A 16,399-nucleotide genomic window follows, 5' to 3' on the forward strand; every position below is an offset into this window, starting at 1 on the left:
TTAAATTATTCCAAATTACTTATCTCATATAGTTTTTACCTCAGCTTTCATTGGCACATCTATTTTATGTCAAAAGCAGAGACAAGACTTGACATTTTCATCTTTAGATGCAATCTTGGTGACTGGCTCTTGAAAAGTGACACAACACCAGGGCTGCATGTTATGTGGCAATATCCTAGTCCTTAGTATAATACCATTCTGTATTGTTATTATTTCTTATACTATCATTATGTATTATTATTTCTTATACTATCATTATGTATTATTATTTCTTTTATGTTTTTTTCCCCTCCTTTATTTTCTTTTCTGTCTTATATTTCTCTCTTCTTTCTATTACTTTAATCTTTAAATTTTGCTCCTTCTTTATTACTTTTTTAATTTTCTTCAATCTTCTATTTTTCTCTAAACTAATGTCGAAACTATATGCTTATATACACTCAGTGATCATTAAATTATGATCACCCCATCCGTAATGGACTTTGCCACATAGCTTGCAGTATAAAAATCCAACTAGTGTATGCTAGAGCAGTGCTAATTTGCAGCTGGTTGTGCAAGTTAAAGTTATAAAGTAGCAGCTATGGGATGTAGTAAAGATATCACAGAATTTCAAAAGGGCATGCTTGTGGGAGCTTGTGAGTTGGGTGCTTCTGTATTGGAAATGGCATATCTTGTCAGTTGCTCACCATTCACCATGGTTAAAGTGTACAAAGAATGGTGTCCAACGGGTCAGTCCACCTCCCTCTTACAGTACTGCAAAAGATCACACAAGGTCGACGTTTGTGGCGAGCGTGATTGCAGCATGTTGTACAGGCTGAACAGCAGGTTCTGTGTGATACTTGATATTGCAATACAGTATGGGAAATGCAAGAACAGTTTCCCAAATGATGATGCGCTACACATGCTCAGATGTATGGGGTTCCACAGCCAATGACTCAAGCAACACCCTCTCCTCACTGCTGATCATCATCATTGATGACAAATGCTGTGGTGTTAACAATATGCTAGTTGGACACTGGAAACTGTATACTGTATACATATATACACCCAGTGATCATTGAATTATGACTATCCTACCCGTAATGGAATATGCTGCATAGCTTGCAGTATAAAAATCCGAATACCAAATAGCGTACTGGAAATGAGTGTACAGGTCGAATGAGTCCAAATACATGGTGAAACATGCCATTGGATGCCTTCATGTGTGGTGCAAACTACATAAGTTCATGGACCCTTCATGCATGGTGTCCACTATCCGCGCAAGTGGCAGTGGTTGCTTAATATGGGGCATCTTTTGCCAGCAAGAACTAGCACCCCTGGTGTTGTATGATCCAATGTTTCACTGGCGAGGTCTACCTGCAGCTCTTAGGAAACAGTGTGTGGACCTTGCCATGTTGCATTTTTTCCTGCACAGAAATGAGATTTTCAAAGACCATAATATGCTATTTTGTTGGTTCCATACTGTGTATGAACGTGTTTGAAGAACACAGTGAAGGTATCAACCATCTTGATTGATTTCAATCCAATTGTGAACACCTGAGGGATGTTTTTGAATGAGAAGTGAGGCATACGGACACACATCCATTAACTATTCTGACACTGTGGAAAGCCCTGCAGGCAGCATGGCTGAAGATGAATGTGTGCACACGTGCACACACACACTTTTGTTTTGTTTTCAGCTGCATTATATGAGATTGGTTAAATACACAGATTAGGTACCATATAGCAAAGAAGTTGGTCCCAAGTATTGATTTTTTTTTTTTTTTCAATTTGACATATTAACCCCAAACAACTTCTTCCTGTAGTATTTTGTAAGGGATTTGGTGTATATGCCACAGTTTTTAATGATGTTCATCCGTGAAAAACACTGCATTGCTGTTATACACGTGGACCACAGCATGACTGGATGCATATGAGATAAACTTCCACATTAATGAGATATGTTGGATCACTAAGGGAACTCATCGAATACTTATGATCATCCTAATACTTTTATTTCACGTTTATTCATATCTTCATTCAAAATGTAAAATATGCAGAATTTGTGATCTGATTTTGACTTTCCCTATATTTTCATCATTGTTTCATTTTAAATAATTATTTATGAAACTGAAAATCAGACACTTAGCTAGGTGTGCAATGCTGTGTTATACAGTTAGCATGCTAGGTTAAAATTTGGGCTTCATATAAGAAATTCTTACCTTACAGGACCTTCATTTGGACCAGGTAGTACTGTGGATTCAGCAAGGCAAAATTTAGCCTCAAGTTTTGTAAATGGATTTGTTAATGCAGCATTTGGTCAGGATAAACTCTTAATGGAAGATGGGAATAGGTGGTTATACAAAAACAAAGAGCATGGTATGTTGATATTTTTTTATTGTGTAAATCAGTAACTCATAATCAGTAGCACTTTTTAAAGAGTAAAATAGGGGCATTTAATTAGGTTCATTTTGTTTGGATGTATGCAGTAGTTCTTTCACTTGATAAAATAATTTAAGAAATGTAAAAGTTGCAGTTGAAAATTGTTAGCACACAAACAAGTTAATAACCATTGAAGGAATCATTGTTTTAGGAGCATTTTGGACAATCTTGAAAATCATTAATTTTGCTGTGCAGTCCATTCTATGTATCTGCTTACATGTTTTGCACTTTAAAATATGCCTGCCAGGTGTTCCTTATGATGATAAACTTGTTTATCATTAACATTCAAATTTGTTATATCAAGTTTGGTGTATGCATCACTATGGTAGTTGAAATCAGTTCTGGTTTATGAGCCTTCCATTTATTGTTTTCTTCTATGCTACCCTTATTTCTTCAACATCTTCAGCTATAGCTAGAATAAGCCATCTGTAGAGATTGCAGATGCTTTCTTTGTCTCTACTAGAACCTTTTTGAACTGCTAATAAAATATATTGCATCAATTATTGAGTTTATTAAGTATTGTTAATGATCATTAATTGCCACATTATTAGGTGTATTGTTAGAATGCATGGCTGAACATTCTGGACTGTGATTCTATAGTTTATTTTGATTTGTGAATTTTTATAAATAAAAGAAATGTAATGCCTCTAATGCTTTAATTTACGCGAAAACTTGCCTTATCCTCTAACGCTTATTCTTGTCAACTATGATTATTTTTATGCATTGAGCACATATGTGTTAGATAACTTTCTTCACTATTTCAGTCTCAAACTGTAGCACTAGAATTCTTTACTGACCACTAACTGTGGCTAGCATTATCAGTGTTTGAAGAGCATAGATACAAAAAATTATGGAATGCTATGGAGATGAACAGAATGTTACTGTAGAACCTAATCTGGGGAATTTGTTTTCAGAAGTTTGTATGTTGTGAAATGAGTATGCAAAGTATTAATTAAAAGTTCAGTCAAGTTTCAGTTGGAGTATGAACTAACAGTGGATAACTTTAATTTAATTACAATGAATATTTCTGTGCAGACAGGGCCTGCTTTGAAAGGTTATTTAGAACATTTTTTAAAATGAAATGTGACTGCAGTTATAGATGGTTACCTGTCTTGGATAATAGTCATTTTCATAGGTTCCCAGAAAAAAGCAGGAAGTGTTCAACTGATTAAAATAAAATTAAGCTTAGTTTTTTGCAAGAAATTTACATCATTTAATAATTAAACAGAATAAAATATAGAATGTTTAAAGGATACAGAACAACTCTTTTCTGAAAAAGAAATAGTTTGACAAACAGATTGGTTTGTTTGGCATACTGATCTGAATTTATGTTGTTACAGAGTTATTTATTTATAAACATGATTGAGATCAAATAAATGATTAAGGTTAAACATTAGCAAGTTGGTGCTGGCCAACTCTTCTTATTTTAGTTGAGGTACAGTATATCCTGGTCAGTTCCTGGCAAGTATCTCAGTAGCTGAGTAGCTTAGGCTCTCATCCATTGAACTTAAACCCAAGTTTGAATCTCACCCCTAAAAGAATACTAATTTGAACTGCCAAGACCAATTACAGTTACTCATTGTTATAATGAAACTGAATAGGAGCTATAACAAAAATTTTGCTGATGTCAGTATATAATGCCATTATATCCAGACACCAGCACACACAAATAACTCTTATTTACAGGGAAACTAATTGTGCTGAAAAGTTTAGACTTTATGACAGCCTCTAGTCTCCATGGAACACTCTCCATCAATTTTTTGCAAATGACTTGATATTTTCCACCATTCAGCCTTCAGTGCAATGTCCAGTTCAGCTGTTTATTGGGCAGTCGCTTCTCTTCACACACACCTGATGATCCAGTTCGCCACAGAGGTTCTTACTAGGATTGAGGTCAGGGATCTGGGTTGGGCAGTCCAACTTTTCGATGTACGTGTCCTCAGACCAGTCCAGCACAACGTGAGCAATATGACGTGGAGCATTGTACTGCTGATACAGGCATGGACCCCATGTTCTGCCACAATGTAGGTAGCGCATTATTGTTCATTGTATTTCATTGCATTGCATTTGCAATTAATCTCTGGCTTATGGCTGTAATGGGTTATTGCAATAAATATTTTTTATGCACATAATAACATTTATTTTAATGTATAGCTTGGATACATCAAGATGTATGATATTAGTAATGATGGTAAAATGAAACTTAATAATCTGTGAAAAGTGGATTGAATTTCTTGCAGCAGTACAATTGTTACATTTCTCATGTTTAGTCAATATGAAAAAGATATGGGAAAGATTTGTGAGTAGATGCTAATCATTTATTCTAGTGAAACTAAGAAATTAACATTTTAAATGGGAATGGCAAAAATTCTGTAGTATTGATGAGGGTATCTGAAATTCAAATGGATGTATTTTGGTCCTTGAACTTTGAATTAATTAGATTTTACTGTATTAAGAAAATTAATGCTTATCAGTCTCATGAAGAATAAGAATTTATGCTCTAGTACATTGTATTTTATTTAATTATGATGTTTCAATTTAAAGACTTCTTTTTCTGTAAACATTTAGATTGTTGGGGGCTAGGATAAATAAGGAAACCAAAAATTATCTGACCTGTGTATAGTTTTGGAAACCCAAAGGTTATATTTGGAACAGTTATATATATATATATATATTTTGTTTGCTTTTTTTTTTTTTTTAAATACTTCTGCTGTTTTATTTAACAGCAAGGTTTCATTTGAATTGCTCTTCTGTGCTATTAAATGTACCCTTCTTGCTATCAATTAAAATAACTTTGTTTGAGTTTGAAAGCTGTTTACTGTTGACAAGATGTTGCTGTTCTAGTTACTAGTTTTTGAGTTTCCATTATATGTTATTTTATGCCCCCCCAAAAAAGGTAAAATTCTAAAAATCACACTAATCATGAAAAAGAAGGTCCCAACACAATTTATTTTATTTTTTGTTTGCTTGACACTATTGATCTATGTTCCTTTTAGTAGGCAAGGGTAATAAGCTTGTTTCTGGACTTATTGTCATTCATTTTTTCTGAAAATATTTGTTTAGCTAATCTCCCTTCTCCCATCCTTTGTACTCATAACTGCAACCTTACATTTGTTTGACTTACCTTTGACTGGATATTTGTTATCCCAAGATTTTTTCTTATTTCTTCAAATATAATATGATCTTGCCATTGCTTTTATCTAGTGTGTTCCATTTATTTTTATTAAATAGAACACACCAGATAAATTTTTAATCATCCTTTTATTTCTTACCCAGTTCTCAGATCCATTAGTAAAAATGGGTTTAAATCTAGTTATAAACAGCTAAATTTGTCTTTAGGACAATTCCGTTTTTGCTACAAATAAATTTGTTTTATTAGCTTTCTACATTTCCTTTTCCTTATTTTTTTGTTTATTCTCATGTCTGATCTTTCATATTTGTTAAAGACTTCCTAGATAGACAGAATTGTTAACATCTTTCAGTTTTTGATTAATTAGTCTACATTCTAAATTTGCCTTATTTCTCCCAATTTCAAACATTTTTTTTTTTTTTGTGTAACTCCATGTATAGAGAATTTGTCCATAGTTCCATATATAGAGCATTCCAAAGCATTTTCAACATCAGAAACTATGGGAAATGATGATTAATATGGGATTCCTAATCCACATAATTCAGCTGATTAAGCTACTATACCAGGAACAGGAAGGGACTGTAAGAATCAACATATGAGGAAACACTGACTATTCAAAATCAGTAAAGGTATCTGGCAGGTCTGCATTTTATCACCTCATTTTTTTTTAATCTTTATGTCAAAGATATCATGTATGAAGCTTTGGAAGATTTAGTCACTGGCATCAAAATTGGAGGACTGAAGGGGTAACCTTCATTATGCAGATGATGCTACACTAATTTGCAATTCCAAAGATCATCTGAAAGAAACTTTGGGGAGAAGAGTTTGTGAAGCAAGTAAGAAAAATGATTGTTTCTGAATGTGAGCAAAACTAAAATTATGGTAGTAGTAGCAGTGGCATGTGATGCAAGAAAGCAAGTATATGAGCTTATGCAGCATCAGCCAAAAAAAAAAAAAATCCCACTATTCCCTCCAAATGCCTGTCCAGTTCCTCCTTAAATTTATTTAACCTATCAACTTCCACAATGACAGATGGAAGTTTGTTCCAGCAATTAACCACCCGCTGGCTAAAGGCAAATTTCCGCACATCTATTCGACATCTGGCCTTTCTTAATTTGAATTTATGCCCCCATAGGTTCGTAATCTGAACAAGTGGAAGGATCCCATCAGAATTCAGCATGCTCAACCCATTCAAGGCCTGATTACTTAGGATCAAGAATATACAAGAATGGTGACCGCTCAAATGATGTAAAGGGAAGACTGGCAATTGCTAAAACGTTGGTCACTGATCTGACGAAATTATGGAGAGATCAAAATCTGGCCCTTAAGAAGAAATTAAGAATCATTAATTCGATAATTTTTTTAGTTGCCACTTATGGATGTGAAGGATGGAATCTGAAAGGATTAAACAGGAAGAAAATTGAGGCATTTGAAATGTGGTATTTTAAGAGCATACTGCATATTTCTTACCTAGATCGAAGAACAAATGAGTGGGTAGCATTGAATAAAATTGGCAGGCTTAAAATTCTTCTTCATAGCATCAACTCCACTATTTTGGACATATGGCAAGAAGGGATAACTTTCTGTTGAACAATGGAAGATAAAATTGAGGGGAAGGTGACTGGACAAAGACCAGGTGGAATGATGGGATTAGTGACGTTCTGGGCATGACAGTTTCTGATGCTGCTCGTAGAGCACGAGATTGATGCAGTTGAAGGAAATTAATGAATCTTCCAGTCATGTAGCTCCCTGAGGAGCTACGCAACTGGAAGATTAATTATTAATAATTAGTTCTTCAAAATGACAAAGGTATTGGAGATGACTTTGAAGCAGGTATTATTTGTTAAACAAGGAGATATGATTCAAAAGATAAAATGCCTAGCAAAAATATTTTTCATCACAAACCAACCTGATAATATAAAGTGCTTCAGCTACAATATATGGTGTATGGTAGCCTGTGTGACATGTATGAAAAGATAAATAAATAAATAAATAATTGCCATAAGGTGCCACATCCCTATTGGTCTGATTATAATGAAATTTGGTAATGCTTGACAAATTGTTGTAATAGAACAAAATATAAAATTTCATGAAAATCCATCCACTTGAGTCTAGTTAGCATTAATAGTGGCAAATGACAGCATTTGTAGTGGAAAATGATGAAAGAAAACAAGCATATACAAAAAAAAAACCAAACAGAAAATCTGTACCAGGTACATAATGTGTCTTGCCGCTAGCATATTTAACATGTTTTACATTTAAGAGTCATCAGCAGGCATTAAAAACTTTTTAATTTTCAGATATTAATAAAATTCACAGATAATATAAAATGTTTTTATTTTATTAATAATAATTACATATCAGTTACTGAAAGTATTGGTCTGTGATGACTAAAGTAGGATATATAATTTTTACATTAAAGGGATTTTAGTTCACGGCTAAATACACCATCTATAGTTGTTCCATTATGTGTAGTATTTATTGAAAAATCTGATGACATGTCCAAGTTGAAGAATGTTTTCATAAATGTGTGGAACTCTTTTCCAGTCTCAGAGTTTAATTTTAAAGAAAAGAATTACATTCAATCTGAAAACACCAGGTGACTTGAAACCAGATGCGTTTTCAAATTAACGCATTTCCCAGTTTAGTTTCAGAAAGTTTTTTGTATCTTAAAACCTTAATATTTCTGTTTCTAAATTTCTTAGCTTTCCAACGATATGCTGTGTCCATATTATCCCATTTATTACATGAGAAAATTTTCTTGATCACATGTTCATATTTTCCACTATCCTGGAAAAACTACTGCAATTTTCAGAGGTTTGAAAGTTTTCCCTCTAGTATAGAGTTAAGATGAAGCTCAGTGCAAAATTTCATTAAATTTGGTCCAGTAGAAGATATATTGTTGTTGCCATCATACAAGCATGATTACAACAATACAAGTTACAATAATTCGCTTCTGGCAGAAGCTGAACATGACATCACTTCCGTAACGCTTTTCGCATGACAGTTTTTTGTTACAAAATATTTGGAATAACGCCAGTAAAAACATTTTTACGTCAAAAAAAAAAAAAAAATCAAATCCATTTCATCTACCCATTCGCTCCAGTAGTTTGTCTAGTTCTTCCCTGAATTTATTTAAGCTGTCAAATTCCACAAAAACCGATGGAAGTTTGTTCCAGCAGTCAACCACCCACTGGCTAAAGGCAAACTTCTGCACATTTATTCTGCAACTGTCCCTCCTCAGTTTGAATTTATGTCCCCTCAATGTCATAGTCTGAGGAAGAATCTCATCATTGCACTTGCTCTATCCATTCAGAGCCTTAAACACCTCATGGGTGCCTAGTCTCCAGACTGCAATTTGCAGAACCGAAGCCTTTCTTGGTAAGAGCACTTGTTGGTTCTGTTCACTAACCTTGTTGCCCTTCTCTGTACTTGTTCCAACAACACTTCCTAAAATGAGGCCTCCAGAGCTGTATGCAGTATTCAAGATGTGGCCTGACCATTGCCTTATACAATGGGATGATCACCTCCTTATCCCTGCTAGAAATATTTCTGTATATTATTGACAAAACTCCATGAGCTGTCCTACAGCCTGTCTGCACTGTTCAGAGAACTTCATATCTGACTGCACAATTACCCTCAGATCTTCATTTTCCGCTACCCTGAGTGTAGTACCACACAGCTGGTACATTACTCTGGGGTTACTGCTACCCATTTGCATTAAGCATTGACATTGATTTGCATTTGCATTTGTCAGTTTTAAACTTCAGTTCCCATTTCTCAGCCCATTTGCCTAATTTTTCTAGATCCTGCTGTAGTATCATATTGTTAGTCCTGCCATTAACCACCTTGCCGATGTTTGCATATGATACAACCTTTGTTATCATCTGCAAACTTGGACATTAGGCCTGATGCCTTCATCAATATTATTGATAAATATAGAAAACAACAATGGGCACAACATTGAATCCAGGGGGACTCCACGAAGAGCAGTGTCCATTGATTACCACACTCTCTTTTCTCACTCAACCATCCCTTTATCTATAGCAGCAATTTTCCTCCAATGCCACACTGCTCCAATTTTGTACAGCAGTCTTATGTACAACAGTATCAAAAACTCTCCTGAAATCCAAGTATATGATATCAAAATTATTTTTTGCACCCAGTTCCTTTATGACCACATTGTAGTATCCACTCAAATTGGTCAGACAAGATTTCCACTTAACAAACCCATGCTGTGTGTGAAGTATAATTACAGCATTGTCTAGATGATCCTGCATTACTTATTTAAACCAGTTTACACGTGTTATCCTTTGATCCCCTTTGTTAATTTGCGATATGTTCACATATCTCCAGCCTGCCAGGATTCAAGGATGCTCTCATAATTATAGCTAAGGGTTTGCTTACTTCCTTTGCTGCCCCCGTTAATATAATTGGATAGATCCCATCCATCTCATTTGCCTTTCTTATGCCTAACAATTTAACTTGAACAATTTCTCTTCCACTTGTAGATCCAATGAAGAGATACAACACTTACAGCGATTGCACTTGTTTTTTTAATTCAAATAAAATCAGTACACCAATAACATTTTAAAACTACTCTGAGGATGGGAAATAACTTTCTCATTGAGAAATAGTTGATTAGGCAAAATTTTAAATTTAGAAATTGTTAAATCTGAAAAGTAATTCTTGCTTTACTTTTAACATCAAGTTCAAAAATTTCAGCCCAAATATAATAAAAAGTTAGTTAATATATGCAGTTTTATGTGAAAACCAAGAACATTTCATTTCTGTACATCTGCCATATTGCCCATTCATTTGGTGTTATTTTAATGAAACTTGGGAGGGCTTGATAAATCTTTCTAAAAAAGCAAAATATAAAAGCTGTGAAAATCCATCCACTAGGAGTTGAGTTATTACCTGTAGACAGACAGACATGGTGAAGGCTTTATGCATGTGCTAATGCACCTGAAAGAGGTCCAGATGACAAATAGCCTAAAAATAAACAGTGTAGACCCCTTTTAATTAAATCATACTATATGATAATTTTTATATTATCATATTAATATCATGTATGTAACTACATATATAATTATTTCCAAGTATTCTAGATCCTTTATGTAATTTATTCAAGCTTCTTGAAAATCTTGCAAGCAGTTATTTAACAGTGCAATATCATACACATATAATAAATAGTGATCAGTTTTTACATCTTTAACATTAAACTTTATCAGTAACTTACATTCATATTATTAAATGATCTGTTAAAATTAAAAAGAGTAGTGCTGATTAGGTGCGATCCTACCTCACTACAAACAAGTTTAACTCTAAACATTTTCCAATGCTTCCTTTAATCCTCACTCTAGATTTACCATTTTTATTCAGACTTTTTATTCCTATTAAAAGATTGTCCCTTATGCCATTATTTACTGAATATTGAAAAAAAAATGTCGATGGATGCATGTCATTTCATGTAAGATAATTTGTTGTTGTTTTTTTTCTTTTTTTTTGTTAGTTGTTGCCACATCAGCTTCTGTGGCCATAATGCACCTCCCAAGGATTTTGCATTTTCTACTCTGATCCAAGCCCGAGGCGAGATTCGAACCCACGACCTTTGGGTTGCCAGGCAGGCACTTTACCCACCCGGCTAGCTCGGTTGGCATTTGTTGTTGTATGTTCAGTCCATGACAATTAGATAAATAATCTTTATTCCTATCATGACAAGTTGCCAGTGGTTTTCTGTATGCAACAGTTTGGTGTATGACAGTTTTTAGTGTATGAAACAATTTGATCCATGATATTGTGGTGGCTATGGCAATGTGGTGAAACACAATTGGTGGCTGCAACAGTTTGGTGAATTTTATTTGAGAGAATTCAGTGTATGACAAAGCATGACTGAAAATGCTAAATTTTAACTTTCTGTACTGTATATGTTTAATTTAGTGATTGTGGAATGGTTCATATTTTTGACAGAGTGCACTAACCATCCTTGTTTTTCAGTTGCATTAGCATATATATGTAAAGTGCCATTGTCTTCATGTCTGTGTCTTCAGTCCATATGCATGTAATAACTCTACTCCTATAGGTGGATTTTCATATTTTATATTTGGCTCTTCCAGAATGATTTGTCCTTCCAAATTTTATTATTGATTGAGCCCTTCCAAATTTTATTAAAATTTGAGCTATAGAAATCCAGTAATTATTTTCTTTGTCTCTCACTCTGCATAATAATTACAAGACTTGCACTGGATGGAACTTCACGTAATTTTATATTTGGCTCTTTTAAAAAGATTTGTTGAACTCGCCCAAATTTCATTAAAATCAGATAAATAGAAATGTGGGGACTTCCAAAGAAAGCCCCCTACCCCAAAAAAACCAAATTGTCTAGTACACTGAACTGTGTTACAACAAATTCTTTCATCTAATTGATGTGATCCCCTGATTTCCACATGCTTATTGTATGCTTTTCGAGATCCACAAATTGCTAAATACAGATTATTTTGTATTCCCATGACTGTTATAATTTTTCTTAGTGTTAATATTTGATTTTGGCATGATCTGTTTGGCCTAAAACCTGACTGTTCTTTTCCAAGGTTATATTCAAAAATTCTAACCCTCTTTGCTAAGATATTTGCATAAATTTTTCCTAAAATTTTTCACTAAAGAATGGAATTTTTCTGTAATTTTTGTATTAAGTTTTAGTGCCTTTATCATACATTGATATAATTAATGCCTTACTCCAGGCTTCGTGAACTTGTTACTTGTAAAACAACGTCTGTGTAATGTAATGTAACTAAAGTAACACTGTTTTGATATGAGCAGCTGCTCATCTGAAACCACTCCCAGCAGCGCACGTCACTGTCTATCCTAGTGCAGAGAACAGAAACATTGGCTATTACAACAGTGGCAGAATGTGATGTTGAGTAATATACAATTATAATTGAAATTATGTTTCAGATATTTGAACCTTACTCAAAAAGGAAAAGTCAAAGCAACACTAGATTTTTTTCAGCTTGTGTTCTCTTGCTCCATGAGAAGGTTTAATTCAAATTCCATAGTCTCAGCCAGTTTACCCACATTACTATAAGTTTCTTTCAGCAGGTCCAATCCTTTTTATAATGCAAAGACTTAGGATCCTTATATTAAATTACATTTTGATAGGTTTAACCCATTACTGCTATGTATCCATCTCCCCTTTAAAAAGTACTGCCACACAAATCTCATCCCACATCCACCCATCATGTGAATATTGCATGGTGACGGTTTGGTAAACACTTCTTGAGTACATTATAGAAGTTTCTAACTCTGAAGTATATTATTTTTATAATTGAATACATCGGAAATTTAATGTAATGTGTATATTATATAATTCCCCAATGTGAAATGTTATTTGCACCTTTAATGATCTAGTACTGGCTTTGTCCTTCTGGTGTCTCTTCAGTGAATGTGATGAAGAACCAAAAAATTTTTTTGAAGTTGAACTTGAATTTTTTTCAGGATGTAATTTTTCAGGAAAAATAGAAAAAGAGCAAATTGTTTCTAAGAACAGAAGAAGATTATATGAAGAAAAATAGTTACTCATGGAGTAGAACTGTGAATAGATATCTAGTTGATGTATATTTTTGCATTGGTTTCGGAGAAAAGATAAAATTATGGATATATTACAGGTATAATAATTTGTATAAGGCCATTGCATTATTGAATCAATTTAGATTTTAAATGTACATGTAAACACTTGGCTATCACACATCTGGTTAGTGTGCATCTGATGATACCTACATTTCATATTGATACCATTTTTCTGGTACATATATCCATAGTTACATACATTTTCACATATATTTGCTGCACTGTGATATTATCCTAGTAATTGACTACAGTAATTGTATATTCTTGATTCCCATGATTGTTCAGCTTATGAGCAGAAAATTTATAAGATTAGAATCTAATGTGCTTTATAAATTTGGAAGTGAAACAGAACTAAGTTTTGCTTTTGCTGTCATTTTAGTTGTCCCAAGCACATAGCTGCTTCTGTTAAGCATTCTCAGTTTTCATAGTTTTAGTGAATAATAATTTGAAGAATTGCTTTTACCATATTTTTCAGATGAGTGAAAAGAGAAAACAAAGTGAGGGTGTTCCAGGGACACCCTCTGAGTAGAAAAGTCTATGGATCAAGTGGTCATTTTTACTTTAATAAGCTAATCTCAAATAGTATTATTTGAGAATAAATATGACTCAGACTAATTTCTGCTACTGTTGGGAAGGAAGTAATAACTCTTATGCAGTTGTGGAAGGAGTATGACATCCTTTTGGCAGTGAGAAACATTGCTGCAAAATGGAAAGATATAGTGACCTTGAAAAAAAAAAAAAAAGTCAAAATATCACAAAAGAACTTTCAGACATAGTGAGATACTTTAACCTGAAAGTGGATACTGGAGTTGCAAATGAATTGCTGGCTCTCATAGAGAAGACCTCATGACCAATGGTTTGCTTCAGTTGCAAGCACAAATGCAAACTAAAGAAACAAATGGTAGTGATGTTAATCTCTAGTAACTCTTCAAAAAGCCTGAACCTCACACATTTAAGAAAAATCGTGATTAACCCGAGCCTGGTCCGCCCTGTTTTTGTCTAATTTTTAACCCTAACTCGAAAGTTGCTCCCCCTGAAGAAAACTAATAATTTTCATAATTTCTACTCAATTTTCCAAATTGAAACTCTCAATATACATAAACAGAAATATATTCTTTGATTTCCTACCTTTAGCGCTCAGCAAAAACTATTAATTCACTCTAAAACAGCAAAAATGTACGATCACATTTCAATTTATTAAATTTTGATGTCGGCAAAACAAGATCCAAGCTTTGAAAATAAAACGCATTACTTCATTAGTTCAAAAATTTGCGCGTCAGCTCGGCGCCTCTGGCTAAAACGAATCAACGCACGCAGAGAGATAATTGACTGGTCAAGCTTACGTCATTATCGTTACCAAGGTGATCGAAGGAGAAAATGAAACTGTAAACAACTTTCGTGGAAAACAAACAGTTGAGCATCATTATTTGCGAACACTAATTTGCATGGCTCACTCACAACAGTACCTTTATTGCTTTTCGTAATCGTTGTACGAAAGAATTGCAACGAATTGGTTTCGAAAAACTAAAATATTGCATTTCCTTTCTTCAATATGTATTATCTACAAAAAAAAAAAAATCAAGGAAATTCATCTACTGGAAGCGGAAAGAAAAAAACTGTCGTAAAACTGATCACTACAATGCGCATTTCATAAAAAAAAAAAGTGTTCGCTTTATTGTAATTGTTTCTAGAGGACTAAATCGGAACAGCAGTTTCATGGATGTATATTTGATCTTCTTACGAAATTTCAAGAAAATATTTCTATTCATAGCTGCGTTATAAACTTCGAAAACTGATATCGAAGGAACTTCACATGCATCTCACTGGTGTACAAACAAATGCGATTGTGAGAACAATCCGTTACTCGTAGTGAGGGATTGGGAAATTGTAAGTAATTGTTATTGAATACTTCAATATTTCCTTGATATGCATTTGATATCATCAAAAAATTTCCAGAGAAAAATTGAATTTTCATTATCACACAACGCCCGAAAAATTCACCATAAAATGTCACGTGTTTTAATGTTTGAATTCCATTCTGAGCTGCAAATGTAATTTCACTTCTCTTGCGCTGACAGACTAGCCGTTCACCGAATGAAGAAAAACAGGGTTCATTTTCATGAAATTTCCAATTCCCTTCTTTCACTTGAGGGGGAAAAAACTCCTTAGGGGATTGAGTCCACCCTTTCCAGTCCGACCCTGGAGAGAGAGAGAGAGAGAGAGAGAGAGAAATAAAAAATACCCTTTTGGTGGGCAGAAGGCCAAGAGATTGTCAAAGGTCCAGAGCGTTAACTTTCATTTATTTTATTTATTATTATATTATTATTTTTTTTTTTTTCTTGTGTTATTCTAGCAATCCATCCTGGATTGGGGCTTCCCTGGGCCGGGATAGTGCTTCTCCTCTTTTCTCCTTCCCTCTCTTCATCTTATACAAGTTTTTCTTTCCTCCCTGGGAAACTTTTTTTTTTTTTTTTTGGCTGATGCTGCATAAGCTCATACATTTGCTTTCTTGCATCACATGCCACTACTACTACTAGTAGTTCCCCAGGGAGGAGGGCGTGCAGTTAGTAGGGGAGATCTTGCCCTCCTGCTAGGGACGAGTACCTGGAGGCAGTCGTCCAGGTGATCGCTGCTTCCAGGTAGCCAGAATGCCCAAATACAACATCACAATACGGAACACACACATAAGCTCACAAACAGTAAAAAACAGTATAATAAAAAAAAAACAGCATTGCAGCTCTAAGTCAACTTCATCCTAGGATGCTGAAACTGCAATTGTTTTAGAGAACAATATTTCGCATTTTTACTTTCTAACATTATTTTGCATTATAGCTCTGTTACAATATTTTGCTTCGTTTCTTTATATTATTGCTGTAGCAAACGATATCGGTGTGCACGACGTTGCATCACAGATGCTGGAGTTCTAATTAGTCAGTTCATCCTAGGATGCGGAATTACTAATTAGTCCGATTTTGTTCTGGTGCTCATTTGATAAAAAATCCAGAATAATTCCTCTGGAAATATTAGCTAGTGAACTGCATTATAAATTTCAAACATCGCTGTATTGCTTATCCTTTGAGTGACCGCATGTTTTCGCCTTGTACAATTGTTTTATTTGGACACTTTCTTCCAGTCAGAGGCGCCTCCGTAGCCAGGTGGGAAGGAGCAGCAGTGCGTAGCACACGCTTCTTGATTATTAGACCGGGGTTCGAGCCCGTCACC

At 34.3% G+C, this 16,399-nt stretch overlaps 1 protein-coding gene across 1 annotated transcript in view; it reads left to right on the top strand.

The window, feature by feature from the left end:
- The window catches only part of Rpn1 (regulatory particle non-ATPase 1), a 283,451-nt gene that overhangs the window by 113,580 nt on the left and 153,472 nt on the right, over nucleotides 1-16,399 (top strand). Inside the window, exon 9 of the mRNA XM_090372974.1 lies at nucleotides 2,206-2,355. Within this exon, the coding sequence (XP_090229100.1) occupies nucleotides 2,206-2,355 (150 nt within the window). The remainder of the gene's footprint in view (nucleotides 1-2,205; nucleotides 2,356-16,399) is intronic.

This window comes from Mastigoproctus giganteus, chromosome 4 (assembly GCF_048544385.1).
Source record: "Mastigoproctus giganteus isolate SK-2022 chromosome 4, ASM4854438v1, whole genome shotgun sequence".
Classification (NCBI taxonomy): Eukaryota; Metazoa; Arthropoda; class Arachnida; order Uropygi; family Thelyphonidae; genus Mastigoproctus; species Mastigoproctus giganteus.